Source organism: Sinocyclocheilus grahami, unplaced genomic scaffold, assembly GCF_001515645.1.
Source record: "Sinocyclocheilus grahami isolate Dianchi unplaced genomic scaffold, SAMN03320097.WGS_v1.1 scaffold664.1, whole genome shotgun sequence".
NCBI lineage: Eukaryota > Metazoa > Chordata > Actinopteri > Cypriniformes > Cyprinidae > Sinocyclocheilus > Sinocyclocheilus grahami.
The window spans coordinates 517,511-538,439 of NW_015505843.1; the positions used below are offsets into that span (position 1 = coordinate 517,511).

Consider the following 20,929-nt stretch of genomic DNA (forward strand, 5'->3'; position numbering starts at 1 on the left):
AGTGAGTGAGAGTGAGGGAGAGAGAGAGTGAGAGTGAGAGAGAGAGTGAGAGAGTGAGAGAGAGAGAGAGGGAGAGGGAGAGGGAGTGAGGGGGTCTATATCTATCTATCTGTCTATCTATCAATCTGTCTGTCTGTCTGTCCATACATTCATCTCTTTCTCTGTACATTAAAGGGATAGTTAACCCCAAAATTAATATTCGGTCATTATTTATTCATTTGGTCACTATCTATCTATCTGACTATCTGACTATCTATCTATCTATCTATCTATCTATCTATCTATCTATCTATCTATCTATCTATCTATCTATCTATTATGTTCAAAAACCAGCAGATCACTTTATAAGTAAATGAATCCAATGAGTAAATTCACTAGTAAAGTAATTAAGTTATCAGTTGTTTAATGCATCAGGCTTTGAGAGATACTCTGTGATGTCATATAGTTAAATATTTATCAGATGTGCACAATCAAGGTCATCATTTTCTAAATACAAATACAAATGTATGCTTCTCATTTAACTGCCCTAGAACTGGTTTATGAATTATCATTCTTGGAAGTTGACCTGGTGCTTTCATTTCCTGAAGGCAGGAGAATCCTGATGGAAACCTTGGCTTTGGGAAATCCATTCAGTCAACCCAGTGGGCATGGGCAAAACACTTATTGCACACGCGCGCACACACACACGCACACATAGGTAAATACACACACACACACACACACACACACACACACACAAAGAACCAGAAGTCACATGATGTTGACTCACAGACTGCCCCACGCCTTCAATCTAGGTCTGTCAGTGTTGTATAAAGCTCTGAGTTTCAGTTTTTCTATATTTAGTATAATTTTCAATGACTGTCTGTTCACCCCAGTCAAACATTTTATGTGTAACACATTACGTGTGTAAACTGCAATCCAACAGATTATTATACAACGTTTTGAAGAATAGTGAGGACTATTGCATTGGTTTATGATGTATGGTTTCACTTCTCTTCTGTTTTATAGAACTGCTTCTTGCCAGTTATTCCTATCTTCTCCTTTACTGTTTCTCTTTCCTCCTTATTTTTTCTCCCCTCTTCCTTTCTGTCTTATCTCACCCCTTTTAATACAACTGATCAGTCTGGCCTCACTTCTCTTTTACTATTACTTCCCTCTTCTTTCCCTCTATCTTTAAAGCCAAGTCTGTAATGAGTTTTAAATATGTGTGAGAATGTGCTATAGTTTATCATTTTTGGAACATTCGAATAGTAGGTCTAGCAAAGTGTCGTTTCTTCCTCTCTGAAAATGTAACGTATTATCAAATTAATTTGATAACATACATCTTAACCCAGTCATTTTTACTCTCAGAAGGGGTTCTAAACTACTTTTCCTTTGGATATAAAAGTAGCAACCCAACAAAATGCCAAAACTGTTTATTGCACAAAAGTTAACAAAAATGTCTTTAAAGGAATAGTTCACCAAAAAAATTTAAATTGGCTGAAAGTTTACTCACCCTCAAGCCAGCCAAGATGTTGATGTGATTGTTTCTTCATTGGAACAGATTTGGAGAAAATATTTGTTTAGATTGTTTTTACTTGTAAGCAGTGCTTGATCTGTGCATATTTCTCTCTTGATTCAGTGAGAATAACTTTAAAAAAAAGTTTCTTACAAACATGCAGCTTTTCACTTCACAAGACATTAATTGATGGAAAGTAGGCATGCAGATTATTTGAGGATTACCATGAAATCAGGTCTTTGAACTCTCATTCTGATGGCACCCATTCACTACAAAGGATCCATTGGTGAACAAGTGATGAATTTCTATCTTTTCTGATGAAGAAACAAACTCGTGTATATCTTGGATGGCATAAGAGTGAGCAAATTTTCAGTAAATTAAAGATTTTTTTCGGGGTGAACTATTCCTGAACCTGTATTTCATGTAGCCTGGACTGTCTTATTTTGCATCAAGGTTTTTAAGGATGAGAACGCGTGCAACTTGTTCATGTTGTCATTCACATTTAGCATCTTTCCCAGCTGCTTGTGACCCTGTCAGAACCGGTCTTTCCTGTTGAAAAAAACCCCCAGCATATGCTGGTTAGGTATTGAAGCATGCCTGCTGGTTTGAGCTGGTTTAAGATGGTCCTTAGCTAGTTATGAGCTGGTTTAAACTGGTCATGTGCTGGTCCTAAGCTGGTCCTGAGTAGGAACTAGTTGCATAGGACCAGTTTAGGACCAGCACATGACCAGCTTAAACCACCTCATAACTAGCTAAGGACCAGTTTAAATCAGCTCAAACCAGCAGCCATGCTTCAATACCTAACCAGCATATGCTGTTTTTTTCAACAGGGGACCCACCGATTAAAAACTACTGATCTCCACTGTCTCCATCATAACAGACATTAGCAGGAAAGACTCTAATAGCTATGACTTCCTTGACTTTCCTAGTTAAACTAATTGGCTCCTGGTGGACTCACTCCCACTGTGTCAGTGAGGCTGATCACTGGGCAGAGGAATGACTGACCGAGGGCGGAGTCAGCCCCAGTTTCCCCGCAGAGCCAGCAGTCTGAGTAATGACAGGAACCTGGTAGGGAGGAAAGAGGAAACCCCCCAAAAAAGAACAGTTTGTCTGGTTATCAACTGCTATCTATTCCTCAATCTGTGTCTCACTCTGATTCTGTCCCTTCTGATATCTTTCTGTTACATAAAACTGGCACTGAAGGAGTACGTATGTTGATTATGTAAAACAAACAACTAAAAAGTAGAAATAAATGGGATTCCCAGGCAAATCAGGATTGCCAGAATGAATGTCCTTTATAAAAAGTGATTCTGAGTTATTCTGAACACCACTGCATTTTAATAACTGGTACAGAGTGTAATAAACTGGTTTGTACGTTTTGCACCCTGTTGTATGTTTTTATACTGTTGTTCTCTGCTTAAAGAGAAGACAGGAATGTTAATGTCCAGGCTGTGCTCTCCAAAAGAAAGCTTGATAATGGTGGTGACCTCATGGATACAGAGATAGCACTCTGGAACTCTGCACTCCCACTGGAGATAAATAGCACATATTCATTTGGTCGTGGGTTAGGGTGACGGAAAAATCAGGAAATAAAGAGCAAAGGTGCTAATATACTGGAATACATTAACCTGGTTGGGGAGAACAGCGCTAACAGAAGACTACCTCTGTTTGTTTGTAAAGAAAAGATGCTCATTTACCATTCAAATGTATGTATTTCGAACAGGCAAATGGAAAAGGACTCCAAACTCTTAAGTTCTGTAAGTTTTAGCCAGTAATGGAAGTGAAGCTCATTCATGAAAGCACAAAAGCCAGATACTGATGAGTACATGTTTTCAAGCCCTAATTGGTTCTTTTCATGCCCATTGTGCTTTAGATCTTGAGGAACAGAGGAACACCTGTGTGTGGTCAGCCTTTGTTTCAGTTTGAGGTTCACTTTTCTCAAAATATTATTAGATCCTCTCAGAATGACTGTAAAACTAAAATATGAAGACTTTATATCATGGTTCAATGAAATTTGTTTCTTTGGGGTCCACAAACTGATATATAAAATATATAGAATTCACTTTAAAAATGTCAAAATATAGGCCTACACATATAAAAAATCACTCGTAATCGTGCTGTTGGTTCAAATATCAATATGACCATGATTGCCTACTCTAACTGCTTTTAAACAAAGATTCAGTAAACAAAATGATGACATTTTAGACACACCATTTATTTTGTGTATTTTTGCTCCACCAACAAAAATGACGAAGTCAAAGCAGTAATCTGACATTACTGATGTTTTTAACTTCAATTTGTTGCTTCCAACTAAAATATGAGTCCTCTATCCATAATATTGCTTTCTCCAGTGAAAATCATCTCATCTCGTCTGAATCAGGAGAGAAATATGCACAGATAAAAAAACAAATATGTTGGTGGGTTTTGATGTGAGAGGACAACAGGGGATGGTCTTTTATTTCTTTCTTTATTTTCGCTTCACAAGACATTAATTGATGGACTGGAGTCGTATGGATTGTTTTTATCAACTGTTTGGGCTCTCATTCTGACGGCACCCATTCACTGCAGAGGATCCATTGGTGAGCAAGTGATGTAATCGTAAATTTCTCCAAATCTGTTCAGATGAAGAAACAAACTCATACATCTTGTGTAGCCTGACTGAGGGTGAGTAAATCTTCAGCAAATGTTCATTTCTGGGTGAACTATTCCTTTAAGTGAGGCACAGGCACTTGTTGAATGTACTATTTTAATGGTCATAGTACAGACACTTGAAGAGAGGAAGTGGAGTCATAAAGGCACCATGTTCTCCACGTTGAACGTCTGTCTATATGTCTGAACCTGGTTACGAGCTCATTCTTTATCCACCTGTACACCTATTTCACCAAAAATGACACACTAACAAAAATACAGTCCCTAATCTAATGAAATTACATTTTAAGCAATTAAATGCTTAGAATTGATCAATTACTCTTTCATTAGTGGGTCAGGGGAACTCAAGGGAGTGTGGCAACTAGAACAGTCCCATTTCTATCTCACTTTCCTTCTTTAACATCCTTTTTCTCTTTCTTGCCATATCGCCACCTTCTCATTGCCACACTATTGTTATATTCCCTGGATCCTCTTTTTCAGTCTTCGTTCCTGTTCTTTGCTTTCTATCTTATTTTATATCTTCCGTGTCCTGTCCTGGATGACCTAGTAAAGCTCTGTCTAATGAAGTCTACTTAGTCTCGACAGCAGACTAGAAACTATTAGTGTATGCTGATCTGACATCAGTATTGTTCCTTTCTCAGTGAGTAGGCTTTATATTTAACTTTGGAAAACTGATCCCAGATCTGTTTCAACATGACAGTTTTCAGGGGGCCTACAATAGCACAGTGGACCTCTGCATCATTAATATTTCAAAGGATGAAAAGAAATCGGGCGAAATGTTTTGTGCTGCCTCTTTTTTCTATCATATCAATTATTTAGGCATTCTGCTGCTTAATCAACATCTCTTTGTCTGTTGGCCGAAGTGCCACAGTCAGACCACTTTGATAAAGCTAATTATCTTAACCTAGTTATATCGCATTACTAGGCTGCAGTTTGATAATAGAGCTCACACTCGGGCAGATTATTGAGATAATGGTGAGAGGGATACACATTTGACTTTAATAAGCATCGTATGCCATAGGCTACTGTTAGCTTGGTAGTTTGTTGCCAGGTGTTACAATAAAAATATATATATATTGTAATTAAATATGCATAATTATTAAACAAATATGCTAATTGCAATAGGCTGATGGGTAGAATGTAAAACAACATTGAAATCTGACCAATTATTTCTATTAATACTAGCAAATATTTACCGCTGGCAATAAGCTGAAGGGTGTGTCGCCCCCTAGAGGCTGTATCTTAACCGTTGGAAGGTCTTAAAAGTTTTTAAATACTTGGATACATTTATGGGATAATTACCAGAGGACTTAAGTCCCGAGTCAAGACAGACAAGTCCCGAGTCAAGACAGACAAGTCCCGAGTCGAGACAGTCAAGTCCCGAGTCGAGACAGTCAAGTCCCGAGTCGAGACAGACAAGTCCCGAGTCGAGACAGACAAGTCCCGAGTCGAGACAGTCAAGTCCCGAGTCGAGTTGCAAGTCCTCAGCTTTAAGATTCATGTCTTAAACAAGCCATTAGTGCTTTTTGCCCAAATTAGTATCTCAGTATTAATTACCATATCAAATTCATAGTAATTTTTATCAGGAAGGCAGGTCCGAGTCGAGACAGACAAGTCCCGAGTCGAGACAGACAAGTCCCGAGTCGAGACAGTCAAGTTCCGAGTCGAGACAGTCAAGTCCCGAGTCGAGACAGTCAAGTCCCGAGTCGAGTTGCAAGTTAGCCAAATTAGTATCTCAGTATTAATTACCATATCAAATTCATAGTAATTTTTATCAGGAAGGCAGGTAGAATATTTGACATAGTTCAATTTCATGTGAGATGGGTGCCCTTAGTAAAACTACTCAAGTTCAATTTAGGGATTGTGCCAAAATAGGATAAGCAGTGAAAAAACTATTTTATTAGTAACAGAATAGCAAAGACAACATAATTGCATAGAAATAACAGCTGCAACATGTGTGCATAAGAATAGCTATATGCTTCTAGGTGTTATATCTAAGCCAATGAGACATTATTTGGAACCTCAATGAAACAGATTTAAAAATATGTGAGCGGAAACTCAGAAAGAACAGCTTTGAAAGAATTAGAAGAAATAACTGCTAGCATACTTTACAAGAGAGAGGAAACATGCAATATGGATGCAGACAAACTCATGAAGACAATCATTCAAAAATGCTGTGCTTTTATAACTAAGAGCAACAAAGACAAAATCATTTAATAGAAAAAAATGTTGTATGTTAAATGTTAAGTTTATAATACGCATAGTTGATCACTAAATTTAGGGGCTGTGTGCGCTATTGGCCTGCAGACTGATTTACAACACGTGAATTCATTCATTTATCCTGAAAGAAATGGAAGTGACATGAGTGCCTGCAAGAGGGAGAAAAATATTTTATAGTTATATATACAATACTCATTTTGTGAAAAAAAACACTTCTTCAAATTATATTTTAAATGATCATTAGGCCTATTGCCGCTTGCTCACTTCAGACATTAGGTTTAATGTGCATTTTTCTTCTTCAAATTATAGCTGAATGGTTTGCAATGATTAATTTTAAATCTAGATTAAATCAAGGTTTATCTAACAATTCTGTTGCACCAAACTTCAAACCTTTAAAAATAAGCAGGTTTAAATTTTTAACCCATCATTTTGATCGGATTTAAGTTATATTTAAGATTAACTTTAATCCTGTTGCACCATAACTTTAAACTCAGATTAAAATCTCAATTATGGATTAACTTTAAATTGAACTTTTAAATGCATACCTCGGGTCTTTAGCGACCCGGGACAGCATTCTCTCCCCTCTCCCTCCTTCATTTTTTAAAGTTAGACAGCAACTTTCTTAGTATTCCTCAATCTATTAATTATAAACAATATAACAAGAAAAAAAATTGTAAAATATAAAAGAATGCCAGTTTTCTAATAAATTTTTTGTAAAAAGTGTATAGGGTCGCTAGAAACCCGAGGTATGTAAATGTGTAAGTATTTTTTCCTGCGGAACTATATTTACATATCTGATGACTCAATATGTGCAATGCATCTTTTTTCCTCAAGGTGGCACTGTTTGATACACAATAATGATGCGACGTTTCACTCATAATTCCCGCAGGCATAAAACAAACGAATATCATTAGCAAAAATTTAACAGGTTTGAATGGCTTTACTGCACAGCAATTACTATACGCAATGAAATATAAATGTCACTGTCATTTGATGCTAGATGTGTTGAATCAGCCAGTGATCAAAATATTGAAAATGAAGCCACTGAAAACAATAGTTTTGAGAATAGGTTGAGATCGTGAATATGAGGCAGATGCTGAATGTACTGTGGAAGTGTGCTCTGGCCATGACAGCAATGATAAAATCATCTGCTCAAATTGAACTTAAACACTAGTACCTAAAGATTAAGCACTAGTAGATAAAGCATAAGCACTAGTACCTAATGAATAAGTACTAGTACTTAATGGAAAAGATACTAGTATCTAAAAAATAGGTACTAGTACCATGAAAATAGATACTAGTACGGCTTATAGATTAAATGTTACAACGGCTTTCCATAGGAAGTGTGCTCTGGCCATGACAGCAATGATAAAATCATCTGCTCAAATTGAATTTAAATTTTAAGTTTCAAAATGTAATGAAATATGCTTCATTTTATTCTTCTGTAATTGTTCTTAAAATATCAAGAGAGTTTTTTGCTATTGCAGCAGTTAAAGATCCATCCGTGCTCGATATATAGGTTCGGGTCGCTAAAGACCCGAATATGTAATAATGATTGGCAAAACATTCATGCATTTAAGGGTTAATGGAGGTTTAAATAAATAAAAAAATGCACATGCAATTAAAATATGTAACTGATCGAACAAAAACTGTGGAGATCTGACAAAAACAGGTCTCAGAGGTGTTTATTACAAATAAAAATGAAAATGAAAGCACATGAGTTGGCAGAGTGCGAGGGTCGTGGTGGGATGCGGATCCTTCACTCATCAAGCACTCATGGTGCACCTCGGTGTCGGACAAACAGAAGAAGTGAGGAATATTTAACAGCAGCGGTCACAGTGATCGTTTCTCATGCCCGCTCCGTGTGTCTGCGGGGCGGCGATCAAACGCACAGGGCAGCGCTTTTCACGAGCGGAGATCGCTAGACGAATCATGTCATTTTTTATTTTTTTTTATCTCTGTTCTTTTGTCGTAAGTTATGCTATTACTCCAGTAATTTATACTAGCCTATCCAGCGCTCCCTGAACGCAGTCTCTGGCTTATTGCCAGTAAAGCGCAAGCATGCTGCAGGGATATGGAAAGCCGTTGTAACATTTAATCTATAAGCTGTACTAGTATCTATTTTCATGGTACACGCGTCTATAACGACTTTGATCTGATCATAAAGTCTTTCCGAGTCACAGGGCTCAAGTCCAAGTCAAGTCTCGAGTCATTGCTGTCAAAGTCGAAGTCGAGTCTCAAGTCTTCTTTAGTTATGTTGAGTCGAGTCGCAAGTCATCAAATTTGGGACTCGAGTCCGAGTCAAGTCTCGAGTCCACACCCCTGATAATTACTATATTTATCTTTTGCTAAAACAGAAACATTGTCATAATTCCAAATATCTAAACAAGTGAAGGCAAGCAATCTTATAATCAGTCATTTCTTATGAAACTGCTGCATTTGTGCTATAACAGTTCATTTAATGGTGAAATTAAAAAAAGAGCCAAGATGCACTTTTCTTACCTTTAAAATGCATATTTACATTACTTTTTATTCTCCTTCGTGCAGGGTCTTTATTTAAATTGAATAAAGCATTAAAGAAGAGAGATCATCTCTGTAGGAATAGGATATGTGGCGGGAAATATCAGAAACAAATAACTGAGAATGAATACTGGCACTTTTTTAGTTTTACAGAATACAGCTTTTTTTTTAAATGTAACATTGAAAGACAAATAAAAAGAATAAAAAGAAGAATGAGTCCTGCTAGGCATTTTGAACTGAACAGAAAAGGCTCAGTTAATGTAGACAAACCATTTTCTAGTGAGATGAATATATACAACAAAATTCACCTAATAAAAAATGATCGTTTATGATCAGAAACGTTTTGATCGTTTATGATCTTGAAAAACTGACATTTTTAAAATGTCTTTTGGGAATAACATGGCTTTAGATGATGGCCTAAATGCAAAACTGCTTAAGGCTGTTACTGTACATAAAGCTTATGACACTTCATTATTTTTTAATGAAGGGTTCAACCAACACAGATGTTCACAACATTTGCATAATCATTTACATCAAGGTTTTACCAAACGTGGCCTTCAAATGCATGCGCCATGTGGCACATACAATCATCACTATGTTAATTATACCTAATGCATATAGAATCATATTCAAAATATACATTTTCTTCCAGTATGTTTTTATTGTTATGTTTGTATGATGTCAGTGGTGGCTAAAATCATATTAGCACAGCTTCACTGTAGTAACAATAACTGTAGTGGTATTCTAGCGAAAACAATGGTTGCCAAGGTGATGTTTGTAAGGGAACAGATCAGCTTGGGAACCACAGTAAAATAACTACCAAATGTGAGGAGAAAAATGAATCACAGCAGATGATAGCAATATCTTAATACAGCTGCAAATTAAATATATTACACTGAATTGTAAAATGTACAGCTCGCTTCATTTAGGCTATACAATTTCTGTATCAAATCCATGTGTGTGTATATATATATATATATATATATATATATATATATATATATATATATATATATATCACATGCTGTCATTTGTCTATAAAACATGGACTTTTTATATCTGAGGTGGTAGGATACGCCATGCTAAACATTTAGCTGTTAAATGAAATGAACACTATATTGTCTATAACAAGCCTGTATTGGCTTATCATAGTCATCCAAACTATAATAAATGACTTAATTTATTTTTAACTTTACATCAGTATATAAAATGACAGCACTGAATTACACCTGCATATAGAAAGGTAGTTACGGTTTCTAAAAAATGAACATTCTCCGTTATTTGACACAGATGAGTAGTTTCAGAACAATCATTCACAACACCTGAGCTTCACTCAACTGCACTGTTTACATATGGCACTTTTTTAATGAGTCTGTGAAGTAGGTGAGGCATAGCACTCGTACTGGGACAGCACAAACACCGAGTGGGACATGCCTTGTGTGACTCTGTCTTTAATTTCAGTGGCCAAAAAGAAGATCAAGATAAAATCGAAGGTATTTATGGTGTGATTCCGCTGGTTTCTCAGGCACAGGTGACTCTGATGTCATAGGCTTAAGCCCATAATGGGTTTAGCTGTCTGGGGAATCCTGCCCAGAGTCCTGTTGTCAGCTGGGCAGATAGCAGGATACTATAACACTGTGGCCTCTTCCATTGCGTTTACCCACCTGTAGAAATAAGTTTCATTTCTTTATCGTAATTCTGAGGATTTCAGTTGTCAATAAACAATGCATCATCACAATGATTTTATTTCTCTAAAGGTGTGCAGCATGACTCTTGGGTGTCATACCTGCTTGCAGTATGCTGGTCGTCTGCTCTGAAGGTGTAATACAGTGTTTTTTTATGGTACAGCTGGAAAACGTTGTCTTTGTCTTCCCCCTCTGATCGATCCGAGAGCTTCTTCACAGTAAAACCCTGCAGAGGAAGACTTTCAGATGCCACTTTATCCTGCAGACACAGAAAACAGAGAGAGAGAGGTTAAATGTATGCAGGGGATGTGCTATATTCTGGTGCTAAAAAGTATTATCATTTTGCATATTTCAGAACCTGGCCCAGATAAAAATGTGCTTTTATTCAGCACAGTTCAGCAGTTCAGACAATGTTACATAAAAGTTCTTTAATGAGATTTATTAAATTTGACATTATAATTGTTTCATTCTGTAATTTATCTGTAATTCAAATCTAGATAAGATGCAGTCTCAGAAGTATTTAATGTGAATATATATATATATATTCTCACATTAGTTCATTAGTTTGGGGTCAGTAAGACATAATTATTTAATTTGTATTAATATATTTTTTTATATTTTTATGAATTATTTTATTAATATTTAATATTAAGCAGCACACTGTTTTCAACATTAACAATAAGCAGACCACAAATCAGCAACAATGATTTCTGACAGATCATGTGACACTGAATGCTGGAAATTCAGTTTCGCCCTCACAGAAAATTGCCATTTTAAAATATATTAAAACAGAAATTTCTAAATTGTAATAATATCTCACAGTATTACTGTTTTTACTGTATGTTTGAACAAATAAATGCAGCCTTCTTTCAAAATTTTTTAAAAACCTTATTGACCCCAAACTATTGAATAGTAGTGTTAACAAATTATGAATATTGACAGCCCTAGTTGTATTTCATCAGTCACACAAAGCAGTTTATTTGTTGCCTAAGGTATTGATTTAGTAATGGTGCAAGGAAGTACGTAATGTAGTGTCTGTGCTGGTGTGGGAGACTCTGGGTCCCCTCACCTCTCGTGCTTTAAAGGTGTAGAGCACCTTGTCTTTGAGCAGAAACCACAGCCTCTTCCACTTCCTTGTGCTCTTTTTGCGTCTTTGCAGACTGCCACTCATAGTGGACCCCTCTGCACCCACAGATACCTGCACACACCGAGACTTTTTTAACCCTGAGTAATTATGTTTTTGGGTAAGACATAAAAATACCTCATTTAAATAATTGAATGTGAATGTTAGCATTTGTGTGTGTACCTGTGTGAGAGGTGAAGTGCTCTTTCTGTTCCTCCACAAGCTGGGTGGCTGTAGGCTCTGGAACACAGCAGAGAGAGGCCTGCTGGCCCTGTGTGTGCAGGGACTGGCACTCCCACATGATCCTGGAATATTACCACCTACATACACATCATACACTGACATTAACTAGACAGCTATTATGATGCTTTAAATGTTTAAAATGGAAATAGGCTTTTTTGTTTAAACAATCAATTTCAGATGAATAATGAAGAATAACAGAAATAAATATATTCTTGATCATATTCTAAAAAAAAACATTTTAACTGTGATGGAGATGGTTCAGATCAGCATCCAATCAAAGTGAACAGTTTACAGTGCATGAACAATTTTTGTACCTGTGTGAGAGGTGAAGTGCTCTTTCTGTTCCTCCACAAGCTGGGTGGCTGTAGGCTCTGGAACACAGCAGAGAGAGGCCTGCTGGCCCTGTGTGTGCAGGGACTGGCACTCCCACATGATCCTGGAATATTACCACCTACATACACATCATACACTGACATTAACTAGACAGCTATTATGATGCTTTAAATGTTTAAAATGGAAATAGGCTTTTTTGTTTAAACAATCAATTTCAGATGAATAATGAAGAATAACAGAAATAAATATATTCTTGATAATATTCTAAAAAAAAACATTTTAACTGTGATGGAGATGGTTCAGATCAGCATCCAATCAAAGTGAACAGTTTACAGTGCATGAACAATTTTTTTACTATTTGTAACCCTAACACTGTTTAAAGTCTGATTCATTTTGGAGTCTTTTGCTCTTACCTCTCTTTATGAGCTCGGCGTAGCAGTGGTCACAGACTTTAGCCATCCTGTCCTTCAGGTACTTTAGTGGATACCTGTTCCTTGAGCAGGAGCGACACACAACCTAAAAACAGAAAGTATTGAGAAAGTAGGGTCACAATTTAATGCTGATATTCAGTATACATTACCGTTTAACAAGTTTGGGGTCACTAAGATTTAAAAAAAGAAAGAAATTAATACTTTTATATAGCAAAGATGCATTTAAATTTCAAAAGTGACAGTAAATACATTTGTTACAAATAAATTATATTTCAAATAAATGCTGTTCCTTTGAACTTTCTATTCATCGAATAATCCTGAAAAAACTGTATCATGATTTCTACTGTTTTCAACATTCATAATAAGAAAATAAATTTTTCTTGAGCACCAAATTATCATTTAGAGTGATTTCTAAAGGATCATGTGACACTGAAGACTGGAATAATGGCTGCTGAAAATTCAGTTTTGACCATCACTGGAAAAAATAAAATTTTTAAAATATATTCAAATAGAAAACTGACATTTTATATTGTCATAATATTTCACAGTATTTCTGTTTTACTGTATTTTGGATCAAATAAATGCAGCCTTGCTGAGCATAAGAGAAACATCAGTGTGTATCATATAAAACAATTCAATAATTACAAATAAATTATAACAAAATCCCTGAAATCTACTTTACAATATTTCCTCAAAATTCACTCAAAATATTGGAAAACTGTGCCCTATAAAGTCAGCATATTACTCTGAATGAAGTAAACAATGAACAAAACCCTTATTTGACACAAGGGGGAGCTGACAATTTTGTTGACCAGCCAAGTGGGCACCGCTATCAGCCGGTGCCAAATACCTGCTGACTAGCTAGGCTGATCTACTAATAATCCAGGGGTGTCCAAACCTGCTCCTGGAGGGCCACTGCCATGCAGAGTTTAGCTCCAACCATAATTAAACACACCTGAAGCAGCTAATCAAGCTCTTTGGACTCAATAGAATAGTTCAGGCAAGTGTGTTGGACCTAAACTCTGCAGGACAGTGGTCCTCCAGGAACAGATTTGGACACCCCTGTACTAGTCAATCAGTAATAACAATCCTATTCATAATACCACAGAAAAAAATGTTTCTTTGAAAGCAAAAAATAATGACAATTCGATAAAATGCTTGAATAAAGTGTTATTTTATTTGGTTGAAAACAAAACATACATAAGTACCATATACAGTATAAAAAAATTATTCATATAATTCTGTGAAATATCCACTATTATAACCCTGTTGTTTGATAATTGATTGTAAAGACCATGTTAAATAATTTACTGTAAAGACCACCTCTGAGTGTTTCACTGTAAATTGCAACATATCAAAGAATATATGTCTTGAACTTAAAAATATCAGATATCTCTCAACACATGGTACAGATGTTTTACCTTTCCACATGCATTGCAGTGATGCCGTCGCAGTGTTAGGCTGAAGTCCGACGTGCAGTTCATGCACATCATCACATGTGACACAGGAACTAGAACAGGAGCAGCCTCTCCCAGAGACATCCATAATTTCTCTCTCGCCTGGAAATATGGAAAGTGATTTTTACACATTTAATTGTTTAGGTTACGTAACATTGAATACTAATGCATTGCACTTCATGATGATTGCTGGTTTGATAACTAGACCATAGATATAAGACATTTCCTCACACCTCACTAGAGCAGCTGAAGGTATTGAGGCCTGCGGCGTGATCCGCTATAGCTCGGCTCAGCGTGTGGAACCAGTCCTCTCTCTCAGCTAAAGAACTATCAGAGAAATAAAGAAGCTGTGCTTGAAGTTATTGTATGACATTGACAGTAGATATCAGTACAGACACATGCAAACCATTATGGAAATGCTCATTACCTTGCTGAGAGGGTGATGGAAACATCGCTGACTTCTATCCTGAGCGTGTTGAGCACATTGTCTATGACAGGTTTACTGACCTACAGACACAAAACACTGCTAAGTTCTTGATAATATAATTTAAATCACACCTCATTGAATATGTTTTGTGTCCCAGTTGGTTAACCAAAAAACAAAATTGATCTCCTGAGAGACGCTAATGCCTCACCTTCATTCCACTTAGAGTCAGTGTGTTCTTCAGCCTGTATTTACCATCCTGCTGAGGGTAGGTGTACAGCATCACATCATTCATCTGCAACACACACACAAACATGTTCACTATCTAAATGAGACATTCCATAGACTAGAAATTGTTTTTATATACAGCTAATTATAAATACTATTACCTAACCCTAAACAGCACCCTAAATGTTCTGCGTTTTTACAATTTTTTTTTTTACTTTTTTGTTTTTAAATGAGGATTTCCCCAAAAGGTGGTTTTGTCAGATTTAGCTCCCTTCTGGGAACAAATTTGTCCCCCAAATATGCACACACACACACACACACACACACACACACACACACACACACACATACCAATATACAGTACACAACTATATACACAATTTTAAATAACATGAGTGCATAGAGCACATAATTATTTAATAAGTTAAACCATTCAGATTAGAGATTACAATTATTTAATAGGATAATTATATTATTATTATTATAGTTATTAGTTGCATTATTACTACTATAGACAATACCACTACTACTACTAATAAGAAAAATAATATTAATCATAATATATTTAAATGATTTAAACCTAAAATTAAAAGTGAGCAAAATAGTGATGCTCGTCTTCTGCTATAAGTTAATCCATTTATATTAGATATGTAAGTTATGTAATTACAATTATCAATATCATTATTACTATAGTATATTATAACTATTGAATAGAACAATAACAATAATAATATTTACATTATTTAAACCCAGTATGAGCAAAACTAGTGATGCTTGCCCTCTGTTATGCTTATGTCTACCACAAGGAGGCAGTAAAAGCTTTAATAAAAGGGAACCCCCACTGTCTACTACAACAATGTACCAACCCCCCCACATAGATGAAAACCACAGTAACATTTTATTTTAGTGTCCTTGTTATACATGTTAAATGCACTTACTATAGTAATAGTAAATTCTGCCTAATTACAAGCAACTAATCCTAAACCTATAAAGCAAGTACATGATGTTAATTACTCAGTAATTAGTACTCAGTACTTATTTTATTTATTTACATTTTAAGCCATCTTGAGGCCCCCTTGAATTTTACTGAGGCCCCCCTAGTGGGCCCCAGACCCCTGTTCGAAAACAACTGCTTTAAATAATTTTTAAATGATCTATTCCTGTCTGCTCAGTGCACATTCTTCCACAAGTGTAGCACGTTCAGTTCAATACCCAAGAAAGCGATTCACATGTTCAGTACAATAGGTTGGGCTTGATAAAAACAGTTTACGGGATATTTTCTTCTTTGCTTAAGTCCTGACAATAAAGTAGTTGTGCTAAGAACACAGACTCACGCCCACAAACAAGCTAGTCCTACACTTCAAACTATTGTGTTTGCTAGACATATATAGCTCTAAACAAAAGTGGTGACATCATCAGACACGCAATGTGCATGCCCCAAACATCCGCAGTTCACAGGCCGGGTCCAGGAATTCAGTCCCGACGCTTCTGAGAAAGGCTGTTTGGGTGGAGGCAGCAGGACAGAGCATACAGCCACAACAACCCTCAAACAGCTGAGAATGTAATGGACACAATATTGTCCTTAACCATTTACTGTCAATTATCATGTAACTAGTGTGTGTAACTCCCTTGAAACATGTGAGAGAAAACAACAAATAACAAATAATAAGAGTCATACGAAAGCGATCTGATACAATTACAGTAGCCAAAAAAAACAACAATGCCCTGTTTACACTTCTGATTTGAGCCGATTCACTTATTACTCCATAAATTAAATCCAGATCTCTCTAAGAGTCATCGTTACCAGGGGAACCTCTGACATCATCATATTACACCTAACCAGTGCTGGACTCTATTACATCAGTCACAAGCTCTCTCTAAAAAATAAATAAACAAAATTTAAAAAATGAAAACACCAGTCAGAGCTTGATTGATTCAGGGAGAGAAGAGAACAGGAAGCAGAGGACGACAGCAGGAGAAGATGAAGAAAGACTCCAGTATCTAGTGTCTTCAGAGCCAAGAATGTCACAATATCAGAAAAGCTTCCTGTATGTATGTATACACAGTCCAAAATTAACATTTGTCAAATGCCAGTTTTCCAGTAACATAACAAGGAACTACAATTGCCAATGTGAAAATGTTACTTTTTATTAACAATTTTGTGCCAAGTGCAGTTTCACCAAGACTAGCTCATCTCATATTCGATGTTGCAAATCACACACTGTACAATTAGTACCAAATACACAATATAAATATTTAAAAATGTATATTATATTATATTGTATGCATTATATAATATTATATCATCCCCCGGTTTCACAGACAAGGCTTAAGCCTAAGCTTAAGTTATAGACTAAAATGCATGTCTGGGCTGTTAAAAAAAAACTGGGGGGAAAAAAAAAAACTAGCACTGACATACCTTAAAATATGTTAGCACCAAAAGTTACGGACTGCAGCTTTAAATGTCCTAATTGAACTATGGCCTAATCCTGGCTTAACCTTAGCCCTGTCTGTAAAACCAGGCCAATATAATAATATAACATAATATAACATAATATAATATAATAATTAAAAAAGTTTATTTAATACTTGGAAAATGTAGTTTATTTAGCACTTAGAACTTTAGAAAAAGGAGGAAAAAACAGATGGAGAGAAATGTGCTTTTTCAGGGTATATACAGGAATCATGGAGTTAAATTTAATACCTTTGAAGACCTTTTTTAAGTCTCTTTCCATACATTTTAAGACCTCATCTCCACTCCAAGTTTTAACCGGTTACATCGGCGACACTTTAACCTTTACTATATATTGATTGTAAGATAGCACAACTAAAAAGACTTACTTTGTGATAACTCCTTATCAATACAACATAATTCAGAAGGGAGGGAACGAAGCACAAGACAATTAACTGAGTGACTAACCCAATGCAACCCAAGAAACAAGAATTAGACCAATAAACAAAACTGACCAAACTTATTGAGGAGGGAAAATAAAGCTCTCCGAGCTAACGGGGCAACGAGTTCACACAGTATATTCGAAAGATGTATTTGTCACATCAACTCTTATAACTGTCTGCAAACCATAGCTGTTTTGTGGAACACTTCTCATGACAAACATCTGACTGATCAGACAGTTTACCTGTGATTACGGAGTGCTTGATTCGATACAGACTTGACAGAGTGTCAGTACTGCTGCTACTGCACCTGATCATGTCTGAATGATCATGGATTCAGGTAAAATAATGATCACAACTATTACATCATTTTAATTGTGCATCCCAAGACCATGCCAGCAATAAAAAAAAATACAGCCCAAAGTAGCCAAATTACCATTTCCCAAATATAAAAATTTAATTTCCAGCCCTACAATACATATTTTACAGTCACTGTTATGCACATTTATTATAAACACAGCTCAAATACTTCATATTAGTGTGGCCCAAAACATTTAGCCGTTTTATTACAGGTAGAATGCAAAATGTTTCAGTACAAGCATTTCAACCAAATGTAATTTATGCAATATTTCAAACCTTTAACCCACTGGGGAAAATCAACCCATAGCAACAGTTTAAAAGCAGCCCAATTTCGTGGAAAAAAACAACAACAACCCTGCATCCAAAACGATGCAGGAGAGATAACTGACAAGATGTTGGAGGATTTGCTCCTCAACAGATCCCGAGCTCATTGACAAATATCTTTTATCGTAAGATGTGCTCCCTTTACACAGTGAAGCAACTGTAACTGTGTAACTGTTAACTGTTTTTTAAGAGAATGATTTCTTTCCACACCCAAAGATCAATATACACTACTATTCAAAAAAAAAATTATGTTTTAAGTCTCTTATGCTTACAAAGGCTGCATTTATTTGACAAAAAATACAGTAACAACAGTAATGTTGTGAAACACACACACACACACACACACACACACACACACACACACACACACATACCAATATACAGTACACAACTATATACACAATTTTAAATAACATGAGTGCATAGAGCACATAATTATTTAATAAGTTAAACCATTCAGATTAGAGATTACAATTATTTAATAGGATAATTATATTATTATTATTATAGTTATTAGTTGCATTATTACTACTATAGACAATACCACTACTACTACTAATAAGAAAAATAATATTAATCATAATATATTTAAATGATTTAAACCTAAAATTAAAAGTGAGCAAAATAGTGATGCTCGTCTTCTGCTATAAGTTAATCCATTTATATTAGATATGTAAGTTATGTAATTACAATTATTAATATCATTATTACTATAGTATATTATAACTATTGAATAGAACAATAACAATAATAATATTTACATTATTTAAACCCAGTATGAGCAAAACTAGTGATGCTTGCCCTCTGTTATGCTTATGTCTACCACAAGGAGGCAGTAAAAGCTTTAATAAAAGGGAACCCCCACTGTCTACTACAACAATGTACCAACCCCCCCACATAGATGAAAACCACAGTAACATTTTATTTTAGTGTCCTTGTTATACATGTTAAATGCACTTACTATAGTAATAGTAAATTCTGCCTAATTACAAGCAACTAATCCTAAACCTATAAAGCAAGTACATGATGTTAATTACTCAGTAATTAGTACTCAGTACTTATTTTATTTATTTACATTTTAAGCCATCTTGAGGCCCCCTTGAATTTTACTGAGGCCCCCCTAGTGGGCCCAAGACCCCTGTTCGAAAACAACTGCTTTAAATAATTTTTACATGATCTATTCCTGTCTGCTCAGTGCACATTCTTCCACAAGTGTAGCACGTTCAGTTCAATACCCAAGAAAGCGATTCACATGTTCAGTACAATAGGTTGGGCTTGATAAAAACAGTTTACGGGATATTTTCTTCTTTGCTTAAGTCCTGACAATAAAGTAGTTGTGCTAAGAACACAGACTCACGCCCACAAACAAGCTAGTCCTACACTTCAAACTATTGTGTTTGCTAGACATATATAGCTCTAAACAAAAGTGGTGACATCATCAGACACGCAATGTGCATGCCCCAAACATCCGCAGTTCACAGGCCGGGTCCAGGAATTCAGTCCCGACGCTTCTGAGAAAGGCTGTTTGGGTGGAGGCAGCAGGACAGAGCATACAGCCACAACAACCCTCAAACAGCTGAGAATGTAATGGACACAATATTGTCCTTAACCATTTACTGTCAATTATCATGTAACTAGTGTGTGTAACTCCCTTGAAACATGTGAGAGAAAACAACAAATAACAAATAATAAGAGTCATACGAAAGCGATCTGATACAATTACAGTAGCCAAAAAAAACAACAATGCCCTGTTTACACTTCTGATTTGAGCCGATTCACTTATTACTCCATAAATTAAATCCAGATCTCTCTAAGAGTCATCGTTACCAGGGGAACCTCTGACATCATCATATTACACCTAACCAGTGCTGGACTCTATTACATCAGTCACAAGCTCTCTCTAAAAAATAAATAAACAAAATTTAAAAAATGAAAACACCAGTCAGAGCTTGATTGATTCAGGGAGAGAAGAGAACAGGAAGCAGAGGACGACAGCAGGAGAAGATGAAGAAAGACTCCAGTATCTAGTGTCTTCAGAGCCAAGAATGTCACAATATCAGAAAAGCTTCCTGTATGTATGTATACACAGTCCAAAATTAACATTTGTCAAATGCCAGTTTTCCAGTAACATAACAAGGAACTACAATTGCCAATGTGAAAATGTTACTTTTTATTAACAATTTTGTGCCAAGTGCAGTTTCACCAAGACTAGCTCATCTCATATTCGATGTTGCAAATCACACACTGTACAATTAGTACCAAATACACAATATAAATATTTAAAAATGTATATTATATTATATTGTATGCATTATATAATATTATATCATCCCCCGGTTTCACAGACAAGGCTTAAGCCTAAGCTTAAGTTATAGACTAAAATGCATGTCTGGGCTGTTAAAAAAAAACTGGGGGGAAAAAAAAAAACTAGCACTGACATACCTTAAAATATGTTAGCACCAAAAGTTACGGACTGCAGCTTTAAATGTCCTAATTGAACTATGGCCTAATCCTGGCTTAACCTTAGCCCTGTCTGTAAAAC

At 35.8% G+C, this 20,929-nt stretch overlaps 1 protein-coding gene across 1 annotated transcript in view; it reads right to left on the reverse strand.

The window, feature by feature from the left end:
• Nucleotides 1-9,911: 9,911 nt before the first annotated feature.
• The window catches only part of LOC107558882 (FYVE, RhoGEF and PH domain-containing protein 5-like), a 42,852-nt gene continuing 31,834 nt past the window's right edge, over nucleotides 9,912-20,929 (reverse strand). Inside the window, exons 13-21 of the mRNA XM_016242576.1 lie at nucleotides 14,795-14,878; nucleotides 14,587-14,666; nucleotides 14,393-14,486; nucleotides 14,124-14,261; nucleotides 12,685-12,787; nucleotides 12,253-12,389; nucleotides 11,642-11,770; nucleotides 10,674-10,831; nucleotides 9,912-10,551 (exon numbers count right to left, since the gene is read on the reverse strand). Of these exons, the coding sequence (XP_016098062.1) occupies nucleotides 10,515-10,551; nucleotides 10,674-10,831; nucleotides 11,642-11,770; nucleotides 12,253-12,389; nucleotides 12,685-12,787; nucleotides 14,124-14,261; nucleotides 14,393-14,486; nucleotides 14,587-14,666; nucleotides 14,795-14,878 (960 nt within the window). The 3' untranslated portion in view covers nucleotides 9,912-10,514. The remainder of the gene's footprint in view (nucleotides 10,552-10,673; nucleotides 10,832-11,641; nucleotides 11,771-12,252; nucleotides 12,390-12,684; nucleotides 12,788-14,123; nucleotides 14,262-14,392; nucleotides 14,487-14,586; nucleotides 14,667-14,794; nucleotides 14,879-20,929) is intronic.